At 40.7% G+C, this 25,942-nt stretch overlaps 1 protein-coding gene across 3 annotated transcripts in view; it reads left to right on the forward strand.

Moving 5' to 3' along the window:
* The first annotated feature begins 10,378 nt into the window (after positions 1-10,378).
* TRAPPC10 (trafficking protein particle complex subunit 10) overlaps positions 10,379-25,942 on the forward strand; it is a 46,160-nt gene continuing 30,596 nt past the window's right edge. For all 3 annotated transcript variants that reach the window (XM_072847590.1, XM_072847594.1, XM_072847582.1), the window contains exons 1-5: positions 10,379-10,844; positions 21,790-21,871; positions 22,577-22,712; positions 23,784-23,980; positions 25,703-25,898. In XM_072847590.1, coding sequence (XP_072703691.1) covers positions 10,754-10,844; positions 21,790-21,871; positions 22,577-22,712; positions 23,784-23,980; positions 25,703-25,898 — 702 coding nt within the window. In that variant the 5' untranslated portion in view covers positions 10,379-10,753. The remainder of the gene's footprint in view (positions 10,845-21,789; positions 21,872-22,576; positions 22,713-23,783; positions 23,981-25,702; positions 25,899-25,942) is intronic.

Genomic DNA, 25,942 nt, shown 5'->3' on the forward strand with positions numbered 1-25,942 from the left:
TCTCCTCTTAATGGGACTCACTCCTGTGAATGCTTCAGCTACCAAAAACTGTACTCCATCCCTGCTCCTGCACATTAAAACACCTGAGGTCTTCATAACTACATTCCAGAGCACGCATAAAAGCTGTCCTCTCCCCATCCAAACTCAAGATGATGAGTTTGATTATACCTGTCATGTCACTGCAGAACTCAGTTCTACTGATCCAGAGCAGGGGAAAAAAAAAGGATTTTAAAGTGGAGGATTCTTATCTGAATATTTACTTCTAGGCTTATCGTGATGGCTTTCTCGGCATCTTCTTCAGACTTCATTATTCTTGTAGTACTTCCATTTTGCCACCCAGGGAGGACCTGCCTAAGGTAAGCTTGCAAGGGAATCTCATTTCTAATTAATACTGCATTTTAATTTAATGACTAATAGCTCTTGACATGCTAATTTTGAAATGAGCTTTCCCTTGATGAATTGAGAGAAGAGTATTTAAATAATGGTGTAACTCACTTTAAGATTCCCTCCTCCCCTCTTCCCATCAATTTCTAATTACACCTTGGACACGTAAGCTCTTCCCCAGGCTGGTGTGATGGACAAACAGAGATCCTTATTGCCTAGAAAATCAAATTAGAAATTGTATGGTCTAGCTCTTACCAACTTCACCCATACTCTTCAGAAGCCACTCGTAAGCAGGAGGACAAATGAAGGGAAGTAACAACCCACAACTACTCTGTTACGATATGTTTGTGCAAAACCATAATTAGTTGGTAAAGGTTTATTTTATTTATGTTTCCTTTAATGTGTTTTCTAAAGTGACTTCTAGAAATGACCACACAACTATATTTCTAATAATAGTGTATTAAGGGAAAATGAATAGTCATAATAATATGCTGGAGGAAAGGGTTGTCTTTTGTCTGGTCTGTACAGTCCCCAGCTGAGGGTGTACGGATGCATGGACCACAGCGTATAGCTGTTAAAACAACTTACGTAACAGTGATTTACCTCCCAGGCTGTGAATTGGGAGCTCTCTGGCTGCGACACAGGTGAAATAAATCACAGTCTCTCTAAGCCTTCCTGGCAGGTCATGACAGGTTGCTCATATCCGGCAATGCAGTCACCTTGCTAGCGGTGATACCAAAGCTCCTGTACTCGAGTTGTGCGTGGAAACATCCCGTGGTGGTGTCTTACCTCCCCCTTTTCCAAAGTACGGCCACAGTGTGCAATTTTTTATCTTTCTGTGCTTCTAACTCCTTCTCTCAGGATAGCGTAACTTCCCAGATAAACAAGAAATAAGCCCTTTTCTTCTAAGGTCTTCAGTCTCAAGACGAAGTTCAAAACTACCTTGGGGTGTGACTATCCTGGGACTCTGCCTTGGACTCTCTCCCACTCATATGCTTGGCATAAATGAGAATGAAACTCCTCATACAAGTCTTCTCTTTCTTGAGCTAGGCTAATTGCTTCAATTTTCATGCAGTAAGAGCTATCTCGCAATAGCTACTACGGCTGCACACTTGGCAGGGCTGGATAATATGAAACAGGGGGCTGCTAAGGGAGCAGGTTCAGAGGTGGGTGATACAGAGAAGTAGCATCCATGAAATGCCGGGGAGGGTACTGGATGCTATTGGTTTGGATCTTGACGTTCAAGACCAGCTGATTAGCCCTAGTGCCTCTCTGCTGGCAGTTGAAGTGTTTCTGGTTTGCAGCTCGGGTCCAGGATTGACATCCTGAAAATACTCCAGAGCTACAGGAACTCCTGGGGTTTGAGGGCCTTCTCTGTCTACTGGCACCTGACCTCCTTTCTGCCCATGCTGGAAACATGCTAGTTGAAAAGTTGTTTGGATTTCAGCAGAGCTGTAAAAGGCTCTAAGATCATGGCCCTACTCCTAGTTAGTTTCTAAGTAAGTTTGAGTGACTCAGGAAATGGATATAAATGACCTTCTAGGAGAGAAGAAAAGGAGGCAAGTATAGTGGCAGCTCAGCTGCGAACGTGACCAGGTTGAATCCCTCTGGTCTTCGCAATTAGCTTGGAGTAAGAGCTATCAAGTCTACTTTTCCCTCTTCTTTATTTTGTTCGTTTGGTACGGGGGGAGAAAGCACAGTTGTTTGCACCATTAGACACCTAACATTATCATCCTGATAATGACGTTCACACTTTCATACTTAAAATTTCATACTTTAAACTTGTTCTTCTTTACCAAGGTGGATAAGTGTACTTGTAACATACTCAGCATTTGATCTGTGAGTTCAAATGCATTTCTCCTCATGCCTGCAAGGTGAAGCTGCCTCTGATAACTCAAACACGCTGCCCTTTTGAAGCAACTTCCCTAATGAGTAGGATTTTTGAGAGCTATTCCAAGCAAGCTGTTTGGGAGAGGAGGAAAGTCTGTCTTAAGGAGTGCTAGAAAGAGAGGCTTTGCCAGGAAAGGAGGTTTCTATGAGTCCCAGAAGACGAAGACTGATGTTGAAAAGATTATGAAGATTGTGTTAGAGAAATAGCATGCTACTGATCCTCCCTTCCAGGCTAGGCAGCATCTCCCCCTCCTTGCTCCAGCTGCTCTGCCCTGGCTTGCTGGCCAGTTTTTCTGTAGACTCCTTCCTTAAATGATTTCTCTTTTCTTTTCTCTCCACTTCTTCAGGCCGTTAGCTTTTCCTGACCCTTCTTGAAGGTCTTTAATGCCACATTTCAACCTTGTCCCTCTGGTTTGTCTTGGTGGTCATTTAGGGGTTTCAGAACGAGGACACATGCAGCTCTTCAGCAAAGTTGCTATCACTTCCTCTGCATTCCCCATATTTTCATAACTCTGGTGATGGGGGGAAGTTCACACAACACCACATTTTCTGCTGCAGAAACACAGACAGACATCTGTGGATGGAATGAAAATGATCTTGAATAGAGCTGGTATGGAAATGGGTTTCCCATGCTGGTTTTGTTGCTATTAAATAAATTTCAGTCAATGATTCTTTCCCAATGATATGAAATAAAAAGCCAAAACTCTGATTATTAAGTACAGCTAATGATTTGTGGCTGACATACTAATTTAAAAAGACAAGGTGTCTTTTAAATTGTTCATTTTGAAAAAAGAATTCACTTTACAATATTATAAAAGAATTTTCCCAAATGTAAAAATCTGAACAATTTTTTTCTGTGTTTCTGCAGGTGGCTGTGAATTCATGAAATTAGTTAATTAAAAACAGAATTTCCTATGGAAAACCCATTCAGTTAAAAATAAACAACTGACTGCTTTATTCTTTATGTCCCAGAGATGACAAAAAGTTAAGTATGCTTCCAGCATTAATTTTTGCTTTCTTTCATACACAAATTCATTAATCGTAGAGTGAATCCACCATATTTTTTTTTCTCTTGTAGTACAATAAGGTGAAAAGCCATTGCTAAGCTGATATCAAATGCATAAATCAATAACTTCTGGTTTCAATGTTAGGATCACCTTAAAATCTCAAAGTCTAGGCAAAGAAATGGAAGTACTTAAAGTGTAGAGGAATGACTTTAATTATTTAATGGGGCAAACACATTGTGTCTCATTTTGGCAGCAGTTTGATAACAGGAATTATCTGAAAATACATCTAAAAGTACTGTCTGTTGCCACAGGTTCATATCTATGTGCCAGACTCATTCACCGATGGGCCACAAGCTGGCGGCACTGGACTACGCGGTTTGGTGCCAGTTTTCTGACTGCTGTCCACAAATCGAAATGAAAACATAAAACTATACATTTGCTTCTATATCTGACTCCTTGAATAATTCTTCCTTTGGGGTAAGGTTTCCTTCAGTACTTCTATAAAACTTAGTTACAGTTAATAAGTAGATTTTTTAATCTCAAACACTGTACCGAGTGAATGAGAAGAGCAACTGCAGGCCATCTCAGTGGAAGCCCATGAACTTCAATATACATTTCTGCCAAAATATTAATTACCAAAAGTATCAAAGGAAAAGGTGAGAAATCCCTACAAGCGAGGATTTCTCTTTTAATCTTATTGGAAAAATTCCTTTAAACTTTTCCCATCAGTAGAAGTTGATGCTCATCTTGAAGAAGGAGGCTTTCTGTAGAAATTCCTTCTGAATTTTTCATTCCAAACCTTTCTACTGTCCAGATAATGATAAAGTTGAGCATTCAAATATTCATTCTGCCCATGAAGTTTCTCTTCTGTAACCATTTTCAGGTCAGACAGGATTTGAACTTTTGGTAAAATAGCAGATGTGTAAGCTATCTCCTACGATTTCACCCAGAACTGTTCATCTGCCTACAGGCTCTGTTTTAAGTAGTGGTGATAGTATGTCAAACTCGAGGTGTTGTTTCATGAATATCTCTGGCATAATCCTCCACTAAGCCGTCTCAGGGAAACCAACCTAATCTGTTAAACGACTGGTTGTTGTAAAAACAAGAAGAGTTGGGCACAGTGCAACTGGTACTAATTTTTGTGCCTACATTGAAAAGCTCTGGGAAGACATCTTCAAGACCCTCCATGCAATTCAAAGTTGGCATAACCATGACCTAAACGATTTAGATATTACACTGGGTCTGGCTGGGATGGAGTTAACTTTCTTCATAGCGGCTCACCTAGCACCGTGTTTTGAATTTGTGGCTAAAATGGTGTTGCTAACACACTGAAGTTTTGGCTGTTGCTGAAGAGAGCTTTGCACAGTGTCAAGGCTTTCTCTTTTTCCCATTCTTCTCCTCCAGTGAGTAGGTTGGGGTGGGCAAGAGATTGGGAGGGGACACAGCTGGGACAGCTGACCCCAATTGGCCAAAGGGCTTTTCCATACCATATAATACCATAATGTCATGCTCAGCAGTAAAAACTAGGGTAGAGGAAGAACGAGGGAGATTTTTGGCTTCCAAGGTGGCTGCTGTTCAGACCGGCTGGGCATTGGTCTGCTTGTGGGAGGTGGTGAGCAATTTCCTTTGCTTCATTTTTTTGTCTCTTTCCTTCACCTATTAACATGTCTTTATCTCAACCCACGTGTTTTCTCACTTTTATTCTTCCTTTTCTCCCCGTCCTGCTGGGGATTAGGGACTGAGCGAGCGGCTGTGTGGCTGCTGGCCAGGGTCAACCCACTACATGAAACAGAAAGAGATGTTATAGCGTGGTCAGATGTAGAGAATAAAGATACACTTTTTCATGAAAAACCTGTATTTGGAGGTCACCAAATGGGAGCAGGGGGATATGTGGATTAGAGGGAACAAGGAATTTTACATTCATTACTTATTGCTAGCAAATCCTGGGATCCTAGGATCTACCGTGATACTCCTGGGCCTCCGTTATCTTAAAGGCTATCAGGCAGTCAGACAAAACTGGAGAGAGGGAATCAAATTACACTGTGGACACTGCTGGTTTTGTCTTCATCCTGATCAAAACCTGGCATAGGAATTTTATTTTCCTCCTATCACACCCTTGCCTGCTGGGGATCATTTCCCTTCCTCAACACCATTGTCTTTCTGTTTGTCGTCTTTTCTCTCTCTGCCTCCCCAAAATAGGGCAGCTGATACCATCTTCAAACTCAGGAGGAAGATTTTCAAACGTGGATTTCCCTCTGTAATGGACATTCCATCAAAACATAAGGCAATTAGGGATACAATTTAACTGCTTTCCTTCCTTTTTCCTGCTGCTTAAATATTTGAAAGAATTTCAACAAGGGTTGTCCCAGTAGGGACCTGAAGACTGACATCGTATTTTAGGATTTAGTGTTTTAACAATGAGCCAGGGTTTAATTAACCTTCTAGCCCTTTGGGAGGCCTGAGACAGAGGATCCAGTTCCTCACAAAACCACTGCTGCCTCTCTTGCAGTTATTGAGCTCATTAATCTCTCTGATACTGTACTTAGGCTACAGCTATATTTTATTTTGGTCAAGTTAAAGTGCTAAATATTTTACAGAGATAATGAAATTCCTTGTCCTGCCTTGCAGAGAATATAATTGAAACAACCCAGTAACAGAAGAAGAGCTGGGGGAAAAAGAAGGAAATAGAAATTCAGGAGCAGAAAAAGGTGTGGGATATGTTGACTTCCCTTATTTGCCTGACACCTGCACCATGTGGGTTTGTGCTTCAAAACATAGGAAATATGATACAAGGGGACAGTGAGGAATTTAACCGTTTAATTGTTTACATTAACCACCATACAATATACACATACGGCACACCTGAAACCAGTTTCTTTCTCTGAAACAATCCCCACCTTTCAAGCCAGACTTCATTCCTCCTCCAGGAGGTTGAGTTCCCCAAAGCCACAGAAACTGTCCATGAAACTAGCCTAACCCAAAACGAGCCATGTAACATGATTCATGTTATACGGATGGGATTGCCTGATGGCAGTGACTCTAAGTCATCAATCTCTAAGTCATCAATAAGAAGAAACATTACAGCAGCACATAACAACTGCAACCATGCAAAATTTTGATGGAGAAGATTTTAAATTCTCTATGATACCTTATAAATCCTATTGCAGAGAGAAGTTGTGAAATGAAGGGTAAGTGACCTGGCTGCAAGATCAGAGTGCATATGCAAAGTCAAAGTAGGAAGAATACACACCAGCTATTGCTATTGAAACAGTTAATGAAGTGCAGTTAAACAAAGTTAGCATGAAGAGCAGAGTCCGCGTTTTCAAAAGTAGTCAGTGAGTTTGTGCGCCTTGTTTTGGGAGAGAGAGAGTCCATTTTTTCCCAAGGTTGTTTTTCCTGCTAGTGTGTTCTCATGCACCCAGAGCCCTGTTCCCATCAACATCCATCTAAGGGAGTCGATGGCGTGTGCTAGAGCCCTGTTCAGCCAGCACGCCTCCGCTGCCTTTGCACAGAAACCAGACTGTGGAGTAAAGAGGAAAGAAAGGGCTGGTGCGCACTTCTGGCCCCACCAACCTGACATTCGGAGGAAGCTGAGGTGCGCAGACTTGGAAATCAGAAATCTCTTCTTGCTCTAGTGACATATATGCAATCTTTTCATCCAGTCGTACAGATGCCTCCTAGATTAATCTGCTCCTTTATACTGCACCTCAAAATCAAGATCCATCCCAGTGGCGACCTACTTGGGCACTGAGCCTATTGCAGTAATAGCAATGATACTGCTGATACTTAGGAGAAACATTTGCACAGGCTCTGGCTGGCTATAAACTACCTCAAGTTCAGCTCCTCCTCTCTCACTGATTCATCATTTAAAGTGCAGGCATAATTCTGCTCTGCTGATGTGACTAGGGAAAAGTTTCAGGCACCTGATACCCAACAAACTGAAATGGTGAAGAGAATTTGCTGATTGCTTTGCTAAAGAGAACCTTTTATACATGTGAATGTAATTTTAGCTTGCCAAGCACTTAAGGTTGAAAAATTGGAGAGAACTGTAGCACCGTGATGGCCTGGTGTCTACAATATGATAGGGTTTCGTGGCTACAAAATAAATGTTCACTTAAGACATGTATTATTTCCAGTAGAGACAGATAGTATTTTAGACATTGTTGATGTAAAGGAAAGAGGAAAAGGAAAATTATAATTGCAATTCAAGTGATCCCTTTTTCCCTTTCCCACATTTCCCCCAAAAGGAAAATTTCATCCACTCATTTCAGAGTGCATGGTATAAGAACAAGGTTGTCAAACTCCCGATTTCCAAATGCTTTCATTTTTCTCTGTACAGTTTGCTATTAAAGATCTACTTTTTCTTTCAGAGACCCGTCAACAAATTAACTTTCAAATATTTTTTGGCAATTAAACACCTGAAAACACAGTGAAAAGTTGTCTTCCTTAGTCTTCTAAATCTTCTTGCGTAGATTGATCTGTCTCTCTTTTGTCTTTTTTTTGGGGGAGGGGGGAAGGTGTGGGAATAAACCACAAATGCAGATGTATTTGCTTCGCTTGCTATTAAAAACAGCTGGCAAGGCTAGGACAGGGGTTTGGGTTTTTTTTTGGTTTAATAGAAACAGCTATATTGCAACTATAGAAACCAGAGAAAGGAGATTGAATATATATGAAATTCTGTGGCGATTAAAACTGTAATCCCACTGAACTATTTGACCTTAGCTCTAATCTCTCAGAAAAGGGGACAAGCACTCTACCGTAAGGGGAGATTGTTGGAAGAGATTCCTGTTTATGTGACTTGGGTTTGCCTGTATCCTACCTGCGTTGTTTAGGACTGTGCAGGGTGGAGTATTTGACAGATGCATGAAATGAGTTGCTTTGGAGCCTACTGGAAGGAATTTATCATTTTTTGCACATGCATATAAGTGTTTTTCTTTTCTGTTTCAGTAAATCACATACTTATTACTTATACTGTAAAATTATGTGTAAGTGCTGTCATTTTAAAAATAAAATTGTGCCATGATACATCTTGACTTTCACAGCAAGTAATGAAAAAATGCTAGTGTCCAGCTGCTCAGCTAAACCTGAAAATCAGATATAACATTTTATTGTGCTATGTAAGATTCTTAAAAGTTTTGGCCTTGTAAAGAATTTTGTATTTGACTGTGCCAAGGAAACAAGTCTTGTTATAAGCAAGGTGAAAGAGAAGTTCTATGCAAATGTTGATGACAATACTCAAAGAATTGGAAATAACCATTAATCCCCAAAGCAAAACAGGAGAGATAGAACTGGGAATATTCATCTGCAGTATGGGATGAAACATGTTACAACGATGCTGTAATTACTTTTGAAACAACATTATAAACCCAGGAAATAGGGTTAAGGTTTTGCTGAAAGAAAATTCTAAACAAATTGACTTCTGGAAGTACTTGGACAGAACACCCAAACCACCTCAGCACAACATCACTGTGCAGTAAACAGTTATGATTAATACACAGATTATTTATAGTCCTACCTTAGATTACATTTGGTTTTACACATGTATGCAGTGTTTTTCATTTTCTACCCCTCATGACAGACTACTTTCAGTATGCTCTTCTATATTTTATTTACTTCCATTTGAGATAGTAAGTCTAAATCCTCTGAGTTTAGGATTCTTGATTCTGAAGAAATCGCACATGAGCAAGGTGAACAGTAGGTTTATTAAAAATAGATCAAAAGCATAGGATCTCAGTCTACAGTAAAACGAGTCAATTTTACGAGTACTGAAGTCTAATACAAACTAATCAGACCCAACAGAAGTGTAATAGCGTATTATTTCTATGCATTTAAAAAACCTACAATATAAACCCTTAAACTTTAAGGGCCATATTCACTGATATACTCTAACTGCTATGCATTGCTCTGCAACAGAAATATGATTGTGCTTCCTTTGCATGAGCCAGTTTTGCTGGCTTCTCATTCACCTCCACTTACTCACTTGCCCATGCTATGTGCTCTTTTCTGTTCCCTATAATCCTCCCGCGACTCACGCTCCATACACACAACCCCTCGCCCTTTCTTTCTCACAGTTTCCATGCTCAAAGAATGCACCTAGTGAATTATAAGGCCAGCCATCTGTTGCCTGATTCACTATGATCTGTAAAGCACAGCTTCAGGATGGCCTGCAACAAAACTGCTTAAAGTATTTGAGGTAGTGGAAAATATGATCCCTAATGCACTTACTCCCATTGAACTGGCCAAGCCATAGGCTCTAACAGCCATGGGAATGACCCAGGCTCTGAAACACGAAGTTTGTGCTAGAGAGTCCTGTGAGTACATTCCTTTTCTTTTTCTTACCTGGGCAGAAAAGGAGAAACCATAGCTCCCCATGCTGCCACAGGGGATTATTCGAAGGTGGTGAGCAGCGGCTTAAATCCACTTGTGAAAACTGGCAACGCATCTGTCACACAAACCTCTGTTTTTTCTAGGCCCAGAGCAACGAACACGACCTCTTTGCCCTCGGGCGCAGGGACAGCCCAGCCATGGCGCAGCCTGGCTGGCCCCTCTCCCTGCCTCCTGTCTAGCAGGCTTAGAGGCCTTGGGCTGCTGCCCACGAAGCCCACCAGAGCCTTGCATAAATCCTAGAATAAATTAAAAAAAAGATTAACGTCCTTCGCGCCGGGTGTCAGTGAACCGGGCAGACTGGGGGGCTCTTTCCCACCGTCGCCTCAGAGAACCCGGCGGTGGCAGCCTCCCCCCCAGCGCCCTGGGGTTCCCGCCGGGCGACAGAGCACTGCCTCCCCCTGCCCGGCCCAGCATCGAGGGGGGAGGCAGGCCGGGGACGGCCAGGTAACCCTGCCTCCGGCCACCTATGGCTTCGAGCAGCGCAGGCCGGCCCTAGGGACTCCGCCCGCGAACGGCTGCCCCAGGCCCGGAGACGAGCGGCTGCACGGAGGGGGGCCGGGCTGCGCCTCAGCGCCGGCCCCCGCTGCCCCGCCAGCAGCCGCTGCGAGCAAGCGAGCGAGCGACCGCCCGCCCCGCCCCACCCCACCCCTCCCCTCCCCTCCTCTCCCCTCCCCCGGCGCGGGCGGGTGGGCCCGCACCCCGTCCGCTCTGCGCAGGCGCGCCCCACTACCCCTTCCCCGGCGCTCCCGGCCCCGCGCTTCCCCTTTATTTCACCCGTTTTCCGGGTTAACCCCTCTGCGGCCGCGCTGGGCCCGGGCGGCGTCGCCTCTCGCCGGTGTGCTGCGGCGCTCCCCGGAAGCGGTAATGCTCAGCCGGTGATCCAGGAAGCGGATGAGCTCGCTCGCCTTCCCCTCTGGAGCGGCGCTGCGGGGACGCGGGGAAGGGGGTGGGGGGAGGCGGGGGGGGGCGCCAGCAGGCCCCGAGGCGGAGCGGCCCGTCCCAGCCCCCCGGCGGGGGGGAGCGGCGGCGGCGTTTCCATGGCACCGAGCGGGCGGGGGAGCCGGGGCTGAGGACCCCGCCCGCTCATGGACCCCGCCGCGGCGGCGGCCGCCGAGGAGGAGGGCAGGGAGAAGCCCCCGGTGATCTACACCATGGAGAACAAGCCCATCGTGACCTGTGAGTGCGCCCCGCGCCCCCAGAGGGGCGTTAACGGTCGCTGCCGGGCTGGGGGGGCGGGGCAGCAATGGCCGTCCGGAGCGGTGCGGGGGGCCCTGGCCGCTGCCCCCCTCCGGGCCCGGGTGAAGGGCGGCCCGGGGCGGGGTCCGGCGGTGTGCCGGCGGCGGGCGGGCCTGCGGCGCGGAAGCCTGGGGGCCGTGCGGGGCGCTGACACGGCGGGGAAGGCAGGCGGGGTGCGAGGCGGAGAGCCGCCGTTTTGGAGGGGCACCCGGCGGAGGTGCCGCGCTGCCCGCAGCTCTGGGTGCCGGCGCTCGGGGCTGAGGGACGCGGCACCTACAAGGGTCTCTGATGGCGGGCTTTGCCTCTTTACTGGTTTTCCCTCCTTTTAATGGCAGTGGACAAACTTGCGTTTGTTTCTGTATGTTTCAGGGCTATAGTAAATAACAAAAAAGAACGTTATGCTTACAGGTGCTTAGGGGAAGAGATTCAAATACGACAATAAATCTTAAACCTCAAACTTCTTGCCAGCAAGCTTTGTGTAGTTTTGCTCAGGGTAAGAGAAGTCACGAGAAGTAAGACGTCCTCTGTGGTGAGGAGAAATTCTCACTGATGGATTCCCACTGACATTATAATTTAATCTTTAACTACTGTGCTTTGCTTTCATCTCTGAGACAGTTTATTTAACAAACCGGACTGTGTGGTTCCAGCTATGAATTAGTTTTTTCAGGTGTCAGAGGCAGGCAGCTGGGACGTGTGCATGCTGGTCCTGATGTAAAACGTGAGCTCCTATGCTCTTACGGGTATAGAGGGTTGCGTGCAAAGTTCACTTAAAACAAGCACGTGAACTAGAGTGGACATGAGGAAGCATTTCTTTACTGAGAGGGTGGTCAAACACTGGAACAGGCTTCCTAGAGAGGTGGTTGATGTCCCAAGCCTGTCAGTGTTTGAGGCACTTGGACAATGCCCTTAACAACATGCTTTGACTTTTGGTCAGCCCTGAATTGGTCAGGCAGTTGGACTAGATGATCATTGTAGGTCCCTTCCAACTGAAATAGTCTATTCTATTCTATTCTAACTACATCTATAATGCTTTTAATAAAAAAGTAAGGTGAATGAGATCAGCGTAGAGAATTCTGCTTTTTTTAACAAAAGGTAACCAGTGGCTGTTCATTCTTAGTCAAAAGTATCTCTATCGATGACATAACAAACTACGTATTTGCACTTTATCAGTAAAACGCTGGGAATGCTTTATGTGCATGTGAAATAGAAACTATTTCACAGGTGTGTGTGGTCTTTGGTCAAAGTCTTAGACTGATATTGGTATTTAGAAAAAGTATCCAACTGTAACCTTATAACTATATAATTATGGAGGTCTGTGTGTATATATTTTCTTCAGACTATTTTATAAATGTGGTTTTTTTCTTTCTTTTTTTTTTTGGATGCAGTTCATAAACTGAAGTCAGTGGTATCTGTATTGAATCTTCTGTACTCACCTACTTCAAGACTTTTGAAATCCATTTCACTTCAGATTTAAAGTCAGAAAAATGTACATATTGGAAACATCTGGAGGATATTGTTGCCTTCCTTGTTGGTGTTATTCTACTGTTCAGGCTGTGGTGGATTGCTTTTTAGATTTGCTTGCTTTATCCTGTATTCAGAATTGGAGAGTCTCTGCGCGCGTTTGTGTGTGTGTGGGGTGAGTGGTGGTGCATGTCAGTCCTTGCTGTTCCTGTATGATTTGACTAAGTAACATCTTTCAGTCTGTTGAAGTACATGGAGTTTTACCTCAGGCTTGCTTTTTTGCTGGTAAATGCAGAAGAAAACTCTGGCCTCTCTGTGCAAGGAAATTTTCAAAATTCCGAACATTAAATTTCGTCAGATTTCAGTCAAGCCCAATTATCTGATGTTGAAAATAACATTAATTTCATACAGTGAGTGAGCGTACTTTATGGTTGCAAAATGTTTTGGACTTATCACCATACAGTATGATAGCAGCATACTTACAAATGAGATATGATGTGAACATTACATATCATTTGTATGCCTTGCTCCTGGACTAAAGGAATCCTTTCTGGTGCTGTGAACAAGCATGACAGCAGTATCTTTACTGGTATGGACTCGAATGGCTTGGTCTGAGACAACCTAATTCAGAAAATAAGGCTAATTGAGCAAAAGTGCTCAGAGATGACCTCTCTGGTGAACGTAGTAGTAAGGGTGACTTGCTACCATTTTTAAACTAAAACACTTGCTTTTAATGGGGAATGCATTTTGCTTTAGCTGTTTTAGTTTCCTTTTTTCTCTGTCCAGAGAAGTTGAGTACTTAGAGACCGTAGTATTTCAAACAAATTCGTTCAACAAAAATTACTTACTTGAAGGAAAGCTCTTCTAAGCATTATATTGCCGGTGATTTATGAGGAGGTGATGTTTGGTCTTCCAGGGAAAGAATTGTTGGCTCATTATTGGTTTGTTAGAAAATACATTCAAAGCCACGATATTAGAAGCTGTTCAACAAATACAGTTTATCTTTTGCTTTGTGGTTCCGATTTCAGGCAGTTGGAGTTGTCTGGGATTACTGCCCTACCTAGGAGGTGTGCATGAGGAGAAAACAGACCTGCAAAGGGAATGGCTAGTTTTTGATTATATGAAGGAAGAGTGAAGGTTAAGTGAGGTTGTGTCTCAGAACATAAGTATTTCCTTTTGCTACAAGATTTAGATTAATCTCTGTCAGGTAAACATTTATATCATTAAATACTCCTGTTAATTCTCAGGCTTTATTCTTAATAAAGGAGAACCAAAGAGAGAGTTTTGTTTGGAATGAAACTTACTTTCAACACTGTGCATACCAGAGATGTTTTGTAAACTAATGTTTTTATCTACTTGAAATTAATTTGACAGTACTCTGAAAGGAATGCTTCCTTGGTAAAGAGAGTTATGCTTTCAAATCTGTGAGTTTAGTCTGTATCATAACAGAAGTTATTTGCTATATTGGTACAATCCTGAACTCAGCACTCTGTGTATGTACAGGCCTTGGCCTATAGAATAAAAATGGCAATTTCCACGTGGCTTGTATGTTTGATGCCAATTGCAAAGGCAGTTTTTGTCACTACTCTTTTCATGTTAGTACTGTAACTTAATAGTTTTGTCCTCAGGATTTGTCTGTAGATACATTAGCCTTGTATTTATGGTGTTTGTATTGCTGGCAAAACCCCATGGTTTTAATAGAGAGTTTAGATTAATAGAATTCAGCTAGGCAAACTGTCTAACCAAAAACTTCTAAAGACATTTTCTTTAGGCAAACAGACAACCATATTTTTTAAGTGTGGAAAAAGTAGTATATTCACAGAAAGATGCTGTTCCTTTATGTTTTTTTCCCTTTTCTCAAGATGGCAGCATCCCATGTAGTACTAAATCATTCTTGTCAGTTAGGACTGAGTGCCATGATGACTCCTTTCCAAATCAGTTTGAATCATGTTTTTATACTGTCGGTCTTACTAGATTGTAAACCCACTAGGGAGTTTCACTGTTCAGCTGTGGTTATGCTCGGTCTGGCACATTATCTTGTAAACTCTCAATACAAGTTTGTAGCAATTTATCTTCATTGCTACCAGACCTTGTATGTTTACAAGGCATTTTGAGTCAGCTTCTAGCTTTCTCACTGCTGTAGAAATACTATTTTTAGCATCATTAATTGTTTTTTATTTGAAGAGGAAAGTTGAACATTTGCATCGGACATCTTGAACTTGGGTATTTTCTTTGCAACATTGACTTGACATAATCTTTAAAACTGTGGATTACTTTCCCAGGAAACCTGAACGATGTTGCTTCCTTCTCATGAGTCCTATTTGAAATTTTAATTTGAGAAAGTCTTTGGAACTTTAATATAATGTTCTTGCACATATATATCAACCAAGTGTTCTGGTGAAAGAACTTGTCCTTTTGTAGCTGGTTTGCACTTAAATTATTAGCTCTGTCTATCCGTGTGAAGAGGAAGTTGAAGACTGAAGACAATCCTGCTAAATGAAGTAATTAATAGGGTTTTCAGAGCTTTCCTACCAAGCTGTTCTTTTGTAATTATCTCCATGCAGTGGTTGACTATTCCTTATCAGCTTGTAGTATCTGTTTATATATTGTGTGTGCGCATATTTGTTCTCACTGTCAATACTCTGTCTTAGTACAATGAACTTTATATATAATCTTTGGAGAAAACGGGATGCATCACTTTCATCTGGTCCATGTTCAGAATGTGTTGTGATACAGCAAGAGCAAAACCATCAGCAAAATCATTGTAGGCCCAAGAATGGAAAACGATTGCAAATATCTACAAGAGCAGCGTAAACAGAAAAGGTTAATAAAAGTAAATGGGGGCTAGGAAGAATTTTACATCTTTTTGAAGTGAAAATAAATGCTTGCAGTTAAGAATATTGTTCTGGGACTTGAAGACCTTGATTCAAAAGTTATTCTGTTACTAGTACGTAGATGTAATAAAAAATGTGCCAACAAGAAGTGGCATGTAGCCGAAGCGATTAGAATGATTTGCTGCTAGTGAGACTCTTTAAACAACTATATCCTATAAATGCATATTCCCTGTTTTCAAACAGGACTCCTATTACTATTGTGTAGTTGATCAAATATTATTCTGTACTTAAATATCTGGCTACATATGTCATGAGAAGCAGCAGCATATTGTTAGTGTTAACCCCTAGTTTACAGATTTAGTAGTGCAGCGGTAAGTAAAAATATAAAGTTTCACTAAAAGGATTTTCTTCTGCAGGCTACTAGTGAATCAGCTAAGACTTTTATACAGCAATTAAGCTGGTTTGTGTTTCGGTTTTTAGACCTCTTTTGAACATGAATCTGGGTTTCGGGGGGAGGAGGACCTTTAAAAGAAAGAAGTACAAAAAACCCACCAGCCTTCCAAACCTTCAGGTGGATCCACTTATAATAGGCTAGTGAATAATGAAAAAAGATTCACAGCAGAACTTTTTACCAGTGGAAAAATAAGTGGGATCAGAAAGGTTAGCTGTGACTGATATTTGGGCATAAAAGCTAAACAAAACCACACCAAAGTGTAGTCTTGGCATGGAGCTCTTTTAAAGGTATTTGAAGCCTTTTATCTCAGTTGACTGGGTTTGTCATTGGTATCAAAGAAAAATATTTGTCTGCTTTAGTCATCTGGCCTCGGGAGTTTTCGTTTTACACTGCCTGTGTAGGTAGTGGATTGGGATAATTTGCTCTAGAGGAAAAAAATTTATTGTGGGATATTCAGACACTGCAGTGACAAAGCCTATAAGCATCTAAGAAATTTGGGAAGTGTTAGGAAAAAATAGATTCTTGGAGATTTTAGGCGGGCATCAAACTAAAATATTTTTTATTTTTACAAAATATTTTATGGTTCTTTTGTATCAGACAGCTGCTACAAAGAGTGCGTGTTCCTCTTGGGAGTCCTGGTAAGGTGGTCATTCTGGTTCTCATATCATTCCTGTACAGGTTTGCAGCAGAACAAGTGTCCTAGACAGGGGTAGAGGGACGGGCGGATGGCTGCGTTGACTTGATCTACCAGAATGGAGAGAGACAGGGAGAAAGACAAGGAGGACAGAATAGAGAAAAGAAAAATATGGGACCAATGGCATAAAATTTTAAGAATTAGTAGTTTGAACATTCGTGTTTTCTTCTGGAGCTGTATTGACTAAGATACTCGGTCACCTTTGCAGTATGCTGTAACCTAAACAAAGGGTGTTTTGGCATTAGGTGTCCATTTCAGTTCTTGTGTAACATAATTTTCAGAATTTTCCCCCAGGATTAGGTTTATGGTTATGAGCTGCTATATAGAGAGATACAGCCTGTCCTTGAACAAAAGATACAGACATTCTTTACTTGGTTTACGTAACAAGTTTTTGCAGCCAGGTTCACAGTCAAGATTCATTTGAGTAAGTTTTGTTCCTCTTTTGCCTGACCTGGCCATCTTAGCATTTTGGATGTCAATTTGGTGGACATTGAGTCTTTGAAGGTCATAGAAATGTTTTTTAACTTACGCTGTCTGATTCGGTGCATGATTTAGGCTTATCCCAAAACCCTTTTAAGGTTCTGCTGCTTTATTTGCATTTGATTTCTGGACAGATACCTGTTTGTCTTAATTTGTTTGTGAAGTGTTTAAATAAGTGGCAAAGGGCATGCCTTCTGAACTTTGTAATGTGGAAAGAAAGGAAACACGTGCTTTCTCCTCTCTTCCCTTTCTTCAGAAGTGTTTCAGTTTAGTGTGTATCATTTGAGCATTACTGCTTTCTATTATTTTGTTAGTTAAAATAAGTTTTACCATTTCACATACAGAACCACCCTATAATTGGAGTGGCATCACATAAAGAATTACTGTGTTTGTTCTGAATTTGGTGTGTGTGGTGACATCCAGATGGGGAGTAGATTAATTCAGACATACATGGTATAAAAGCTGAGATGGGGTACTCCAGAGGCTATGGATTAGCAGTTTTTTATATTCTTAAGAGAAAAAAATATCAAGTATTGAAATAAAACAATCAAAAAGACTTACTAGATTTATCATATAAATTAGAGAAGTTGTAGAATACATTTTAAAATTGTACATAAATATGTACAAATTTGGAATATTATAAATCTATTAAAACTGAATAGATTAATATTATTTATAAAATATTTGTATTAGACAAACTTAATAAAACACAAGATGTGCACTTCTTATTGTGTTTTAAGTGATAAAGGATGACTCTTTAATGTTACTCCCTAGTTATCATCTCTATTGGGATATTTAGGTCTTATTTAATTCTGTTGATTTTAAAAGAAAAAACCCTTCTCTGGAAGGCTGCATGTTTTTAGTAATTATAGGTTTCGAAAATTACTTTTCTTTCCTATTTATGCACATCCTTCCTTCTCCTTTTCAGTTGTATCTGATCATCCTTTACACTTTGGCTAGGAGCTTCTTTCCTCCATTACTGAGGATCCTTTGAGTGAGGGTTTAGTGTTGAGATCCATCCACTGAAATGAATTCGCTGTGTTACAGTTGTGCTTAGGCATCTGGCCCCATTAATGTGTTTTGTGCTTTTTGTTGTGTGGCACTTTTTTTTTTCTTTTTAAACCCCAAAACAACCAACCAACCAAAAAACCCCAACCAAAACAAACACACAACCGCCCCCCTCCTGCCCCAAACTACAACAAAAATCTTTGAAGCAATTCTCAGACTTTTGTGCAGGCTTTTGGGTCTTTGCTGTAAGCTGATCTTATGGTCCTTACAAGTCCTTACTACTAACTAGTCTTGATGTTTGTCCTGTGTCAGTGCTGTGCTAGTGTTGCCTACCGATAACTTCATTTTTAGTGTCCTTACCTGAGCAGCTCAAATGTGCTGATTACACTGGATGCAGGTGAGCAGAACCTGAAATGTTACAGCGCTTTGGGTGTTTGTAATATGTGGTAGCGGTGTTTGGTCTGTGTTCAAAAGATAGCCGATGGATATTGCATTGAAGATCTGTTCTCCTTTTTCTTCTAATTCTAGAGGACAGTCTTGCCTTGACCATAAAACACATTCTTATGTGTATTTTATATGCCCTCAAAACCAATGCAGTATGAAAAATTGACTTGTTTTAAAATGAACATACCTTTCTTAAGCTGATATTGTGATGTAGTTGTCTGGAATAGCAGAGTGCTTAAACTTTATCATTTCCTCTGTATTCTGGAGTAGTCCTTTTTACTCAAGATGTTGAATTCTGAAATTTTTTTTGTGGCATACATTGGAGTTTTAGGTGCAGTATAGAAAGAGCACTTTGTTATGCTCCAGAGGGTAAAATACATAGTTTTTTCTTTCAGTCAGGCTCCAAGCTTCATGGGCTATCATTTTGATGTGGTTATAATGCTGTTGCTAAATCACTAAGCTGTATTTTCCTTTCTATGGGCAGTAATGTGTTGCAAATCAATAGACTGTTCTCCATGGCCTAGCTCACAGAGATGTTGTAACTTGGTATAAGACAGCATTAACAATATGACTAACACTTGCTTCGGTATTAATTTTAGACATTTGTTTGTAATCTTAAATAAGATGTGGTATGGTACACTTAATTCAGACAGAAGAGGATGAAGATGAAGAGTCAAGAGCAAAGTGTGTAGTAGCTTTCCGGGGACTTAAGGCTAAAGCATTAATAGTAGAGTAGGATTTTTTGTGTGTATTTTGTTTTTTAACCATTCTAGGAAATTGTATCACTGAATAGTAGCTATTGTGGTCAGACATCAGAAGAGCTGGTTTTGCTTGTTCTGGCATTTAATCACTTTTAAAATTTAAATTTTTTAAAATTATTATTTTTATTCTGCACTGATAGAATTATGCTGGTGGCTGGTAATCAAAATAATGTATATGAGAAAATTGGGAAAACATGAGTGGACTAGAAAAGGGTTCCCAAGATAAACTAAAGCATGCTAAGCTACTGTGGAGGTAATGCCTGGCTGTGTGTCAGGAGATGAGGTTGCATGGTGGGAGGGAGAAGAAAGGATGTCAGGTTCTTCTCCAGCCTTAGCTCCCTGTTCCACAGGAAGGTAAAAAGGTCTTTCTGTTCAGGTTGGGCTGTACAATGGCAGATGATTGTACAACGGAAACAGGTGGAAAACTACCAGGAAATAGAAGAATTACCTATATGCCTGTTAAAATTTTAATTGGAAAATGTAGTTCTTCAGCTCAAGAGATACTGAGGAAGGGCGGGGTGGGGGCGAGTGGCAAGAGTAGGGTCTCTGTAGGAGGAAATAAAGGATTTTTTAGAATTAAATTGCAGTCTCTGGTAGAGGAGAATGCAGTCAGCCAAAGATGAGGCAGTAGGAAGGAAGTACAGGGAAGGGAGCAGTAGCTGTGATAACTCGGGGCAACATGCAGATGAGAGATATAATAAGTGATACCATTAAACTAGTATAGGCCAGCTCATCCTCCCAGATTTAGACAGTGCACATGACATAACAGATTTTAGAGCTATGATCAAATGCAGTGAAAAATATATTTTTGAGCTTACTCCCTTCTCATTTGGATGTGTCTGGTTGCCAGATGTCAAATGCTGTGTCTTCTGTTTAAGTATCATGAAAGACTATTTGGGCATTATGGATTGGCCAGTATGGTCGACTGGTCAGTTTGGATTCAGACATGTCTGACAAAGTACCTTGTTCCAGAGTTTACCATCTCTTTGCTCAAAGATGCTGATAACCGTCAGAAGTTGGAAGAACTTAAATTAAGCATATCTTTTCCTTGTCGTGTCCTCCCTGTACCCAAAGGAGAAGAACGGAATTTAAGAATTGATATTCATAGGCTACTGATAATATATATATATTTTTTTTTTAATAGAAGACCCTACATCTTGTTCTATCTTGTATATAGGTAGCTACTCCAGTGGCGTTGCAGTTAATGCAGTTGTTCAAAGCCCAAGTGATTAAAGCCTAACCAGAGATCTGTGTCAGTGTAGGACCAGCTCCAGCGGACTGCAAACAGACCTGATGTTTCTGAAGGCAGCAAGAACAGTGCGGAGGACAGGGAGCTGCTTCGTGTTAACAGCAGTGCCAGAGTAATGGGGAGAGAGGAATCAAACCCAGTAAAGCACAGAACACGTGCTAATTTTCTCATGGTAGCCTCAGCTACAGAAGGGATGTGAACCACTGTCTAACCAGTCTCCTGGTTTCACAGAATCACAGAATCGTATAGGTTGGAAAAGACCTTTAAGATCATCAAGTCCAACTGTAAACCTAACATTACCAAGACCACCACTACACCATGTCCCTAAGCACCTCATCCAAATGTCTTTTAAATACCTCCAGGGATGGTGACTCAACCACTTCCCTGGGCAGCCTGTTCCAATGCTTGACAACCCTTTCAGTGAAGTAAAATTTCCTAATATCCAGTCTAAACCTCCCCTGGTGCAACTTGAGGCCATTTCCTCTTGTCCTATCACTTGTTACCTGGGAGAAGAGACCAACCCCCACCTCTCTACAGCCTCCTTTCAGGTAGTTGTAGAGAGCGATAAGGTCTCCCCTGAGCCTCCTTTTCTCCAGGCTAAACAACCCCAGTTTCCTCAGCCGCTCCTCATAAGACTTGCTCTCCAGACCCTTCACCAGCTTCGTTGCCCTTCTCTGGACACGCTCCAGCACCTCAATGTCTCTCTTGTAGTGGGGGGCCCAAACCTGAACACAGTATTCCAGGTGCGGCCTCACCAGTGCCGAGTACAGGGGCACGATCACTTCCCTAGTCCTGCTGGCCACACTATTTTTGATACAAGCCAGGATGCCATTGGCTTTCTTGGCCACCTGGGCACACTGCTGGCTCATATTCAGGCGGCTGTCAACCAACACCCCCAGGTCCTTTTCTGCCAGGCAGCTTTCCAGCCACTCTTCCCCAAGCCTGTAGTGTTGCATGGGGTTGCTGTGGCCCAAGTGCAGGACCCAGCACTTGGCCTTGTTGAACCTCATACAATTGACCTCGGCCCATCGATCCAGCCTGTCCAGGTCCCTCTGCAGAGCCTTCCTACCCTCAAGGTACCCTCATGGTAGGCCCAGCCACAGAAGGGATGTGAACCACTGTCTAACCAGTCTCCTGGTTTGTGAAGGCTAAATTCTTGAGGATTTTTAAATATACTTTGTTTAGCCAATGACTCTGGCTAAGGAATTGCTTGTTTAGTTTTTAGAGTTGGATCAGCTATATGGATGATACTCTCTTTGATATATGGATTATGTAGCTACGTGGAAAACAGTAATAAGAAGTTATAACAGTATATGGATTATGTGCCTTGTTGAAGTGTTGTGTTGGGTCATGAAAGCACGTGATTTAAAAAAGTCCAGTTTCCACATAGCAGACAAAATGACATCTTTTTATTGAAACAACAAACCATTAATAGTATAGCTTATTAATCTCTTTTCTATAATTTGCACGTGATAATAGATTAATGCCTTTCACTTTCAGGTGCTGGAGATCAGAATTTATTTACTTCCTTATATCCTACACTTTCTCAGCAGCTTCCTAGAGAACCCATGGAATGGAGGAGGTAAACTTGCATTTTATTATGTGATACTATTTCAGTGTGTGTTTTTTAGACTTGGGAAAGTGTGTATTTGTTGTGCTCTGAGAAGCTCTTACCATAAATTGAGTTGAATGTAGCAACTGACTTGAGGAAAGGAGAACTTAGATAATCAAGGTAAGTGTTGTTCAGGATGATAATTTGCACTCAGCTATGTTGAACTTCATATAAAGAAAAATTATAGTAATGCTTTGTTTCTCTTTTTGGTTTTGTGGTTTGTGGGTTTTTCTTGGTGTGTGCTTTGATGTGTTTTTGCAGCCATGTTCTGAAAGTGACATGCTTTCTTCTTAATGAAAATATAGGTAGAACTTATGTGCAACTAGGTGTACTTTTCTGCAAAAAGTTTGGTATGGCACACTGTTTTCTGCTTGGAAAAAAGTATTTTGGGAATTTTCTTATTTGGAATTTTTTACTTTTACAGGTCCTAGAGATACAGAAAACCTTTTAATGAAAGCTGAAAAGCTTCTAGCTCCTCTTCTTGCAGAAAGGAGCTTCTATCTCATTTCAAGTGATACCAAATTTTAGTTAACTTCATACAAACTGCAGTAAGCATAGTTTGTGAGTTTCCAATACTAGAGTATTTCAGTTTATTCCTCTTCCCCAAAATACATGTCATATTTGTATTCTGCTATGTATGTCTCGTCCACTAATTTCAGTTTTTAAACTTTGTAGGTCCTATGGCCGTGCTCCGAAGATGATTCATCTAGAATCTAACTTTGTTCAGTTTAAAGAGGAGCTACTACCCAAAGAGGGGAATAAGGCCCTTTTGACTTTTCCCTTTCTTCATATTTATTGGACAGAATGTTGTGTAAGTATTAGGAAAACATCACGAAAAACTGAGTACTCAGATTTTAAAATGAAATTGTTTTGACTTTCTACTTGTGCTCGCTGGTATTTTTCATTTGCTTTTCATGCTTATTTGAACAATCAAGTCTGCATTGCATAAGCATGCATACCCAATATTATTGGAAATAAAACTTAGTCAGCTTGAGTACTTTTTACCATAAGCAGTTTTTCTTTGTAATGTTGCTTGACACTAAGAGGACAGGCTTTTGTATAACCTATTTTCAGTACTTTGTCATGGAAAAAAAACAGGATCTAACAGTGTTACTGCAGTAGCACAGCACACTTGCTTCATAATACAGAAATGTGGCCAGAGTATTTAAGTTACGATCTATTCATGAGGTTAAATCTTAAGATACATATTTTTTCTTTAGTTCATCTTCCATACGTGTCAGGTATTAGTACATGACAGCAATCTAAACTGAGCAAGATTTGGAATGTCTTAATCCTGTTTATCTACAGTTCACTGCTTTTTGGTTGGCCTCTGGTATGAATTAATTATCCAGTTGAAAGACAAAGGTGACATCTGATATGTGACCAATCAAAAAGTATCCAGAACAGCCTTAAAAGTTATCTGAATTGATCTGTTTAAAACCAACCCAGAAGCCAAAAAAGTGCCAAACAGCTTTTAAACAGATTAAGATTTGAGCAGTTAAAAGGCACAAATATCACCCTTCTGTTACTATGTGAAAATAAAACAGTTCAGCTTTGTAATTTCAAACATGTTTTTGTTGTAAAGTTCAAGAATGTGTAAAATAAGAGTTTAAATTATGTTAAAAATCTTAATTTCAGTAATCTAAAGAATGATAATATACCAAATAAAGATGTGTTTACTGTTAACCAAAATACTAGAAATAAATTAAAGACCAAAACTTTACTATATTTTACGTCATTTGATTTCTTTCAATAAGTGAACTTATTGTCACTCATTCTATTTGATATGTCTTTCTCTTTGTCTTCTGTTGGAACAAAATTTGCCTTTTGAAATTGTTCAGAAAGTCTGTTTGATTTGATGATTCACCACTTCTCATCCCAGGACACAGAAGTGTACAAAACTACAGTCAAAGATGACATCACCAAGTGGCAGAATGTTCTCAAAGCTCACAACTCAGTGGACTGGCTAATTGTGGTAGTTGAGAGTGATGCCAAGAAAAAGAACAAAACAAATATCCTTCCACGAACCTCTATAGTAGATAAAATAAGAAATGACTTCTGTAACAAACAAAGTGACAGGTAAGCATTCTTTTACTTGCAAACATTTTAACCTTTTGACTAGTGTGCTGATTAAACACCCAGCTCCCTATGTAACAGGTTCCTTGCTCATTTAAGGACTTTCCTTGATGTCCAGCATTCAAACTGATGGTACCATAAGACCTGTGCTTTGAAGAAGAGTCACAAGCAATAAAAGGAGAAGTTTATTTTCAGTTCTTCCTGGATTCGTGGTGGCTTTGAAATGTGTTTCAAAAAGCTTTCAAGTATCTCCTCCTGGCTAAGAGAGGTTTAAGGGGAACAGTGTGGTAATAATCAATTTTTAGAACTTCAGGGGTTTTTGTTTGCTTAGGTGCTTGCCAAAATGTTACCAGAATTACAGGTAGTGGGAGTGAGGTGAGAGGGGAATATGAAGCCGATAGGGCTTATTTTTTACCATTGTACTTTCTGCCTTTCACTTAATCACCTTTCCTCTATGAGGTCATTGACTTAAAGCCAGTTTCTTCAGATGTTTTTATTCTAAGGAAAATAATAATGAAGATATGAAACTGTTTCTGCTTTCATTAAAGTCAACAAAATACACAAATCTTAATTTGAAACAAACTTTAATAGATACTGTCTTCCTTATTCTGAAACATTGCACTGACTCTATTTTATATTAAATTTTTTTCTTTTAACCCTAAGAGTCAACTTTAAACAGGGGATTTTCCCCCTAAGAATGAGTGACAGGATAAACATTTGAAGTTGAAAAGAGTAGATGGAAGCACTCGTTGTACCTTGGTGTGAGCTGACAGTGACTGGCAGGTCAGCATGTTATAACATGCTGTACATTGGCAACACTTTCTTTGTACCTAGACAGTGTTTGGTATATGACAGGATTATTTGGGCAAATAGTTTGAACAACTCTGATCCAGTTTGCTTTTGCTTTCTAACTGATTGGTTGGCTTGGTTTAATCATTTTACCATAGGATAAGATGACTTTTCTAACTAGAAATGGTGTTTTACTTGGATGAGAGATTTTCCTGCCTTTAGAGATATTGGTAGGTTTTTTTTGAATGTTACTAAATTGTGATAGAAAAACTGAGGAAAGAAAATGCTCTAAAAAAGGCTGATTTATTTGTGAATTAATGGGATCTGCTTATTTATTTAGGTTGAGAAAAGCAGTGGAAGTTTTGGCACATAGGATGTGTGTTTTTAAAAAAAAAAAGATACTGTAAGAATATATTATGGAGGATTATTTTAAATGACTTAGGAAAGGCTGACTGTATGTGATCTAATGGATCTTGATTTGTATCTTGCATAATCCTTGCCAGGAGTAACTATAATTACCGTTCTGCTGATTTGTATTGCTAAGCAGACTTTTTTTCTTGGATAGCTATATCATTACTTATGTTTAAGTAATTGGAATATTGTATCCATTATTTGCTTCAAAAAAAGTAAAGCTTTATAGTACTCATTTTGTGGAAAACACTTAACTCTTCTCATAAACTGTATCACAGACTTAAACATACATGGAAAAGTTTTTAAAAAGCCACCAAAACCCAACCAAACAAAACCCCAACGTACTGGCCCCCAAACAAGCAAACATAACCCTCAACCTGCATTTTTCCCTCTGATTAGTGTTGAATGAAAAACTAAATTTTGTTCACTCTGAATCTGTCAGGTATGCACAGTATTCAACTGTGCATTTATATGTGAAATTTATGTTTACCTCCTCAAAAAGAATTTTTATCAATCTCTTTACAGATGTGTGGTACTTTCTGACCCTTTGAAAGACTCTTCCCGTTCTCAGGAATCTTGGAATGCCTTCCTGACCAAACTCAGGACATTGCTTCTCATGTCTTTTACCAAAAACTTAGGCAAGTTTGAAGATGACATGAGAACTTTGAGAGAGAAAAGGACTGAGCCAGGGTGGAGCTTCTGCGAGTATTTCATGGTCCAGGTAAGAGTCTCTTTTTATTGAAGAAGGTACTTGAGTCCTAGTTT

The sequence above is a fragment of the Ciconia boyciana genome, chromosome 1 (assembly GCF_034638445.1).
Source record: "Ciconia boyciana chromosome 1, ASM3463844v1, whole genome shotgun sequence".
Lineage (NCBI taxonomy): Eukaryota > Metazoa > Chordata > Aves > Ciconiiformes > Ciconiidae > Ciconia > Ciconia boyciana.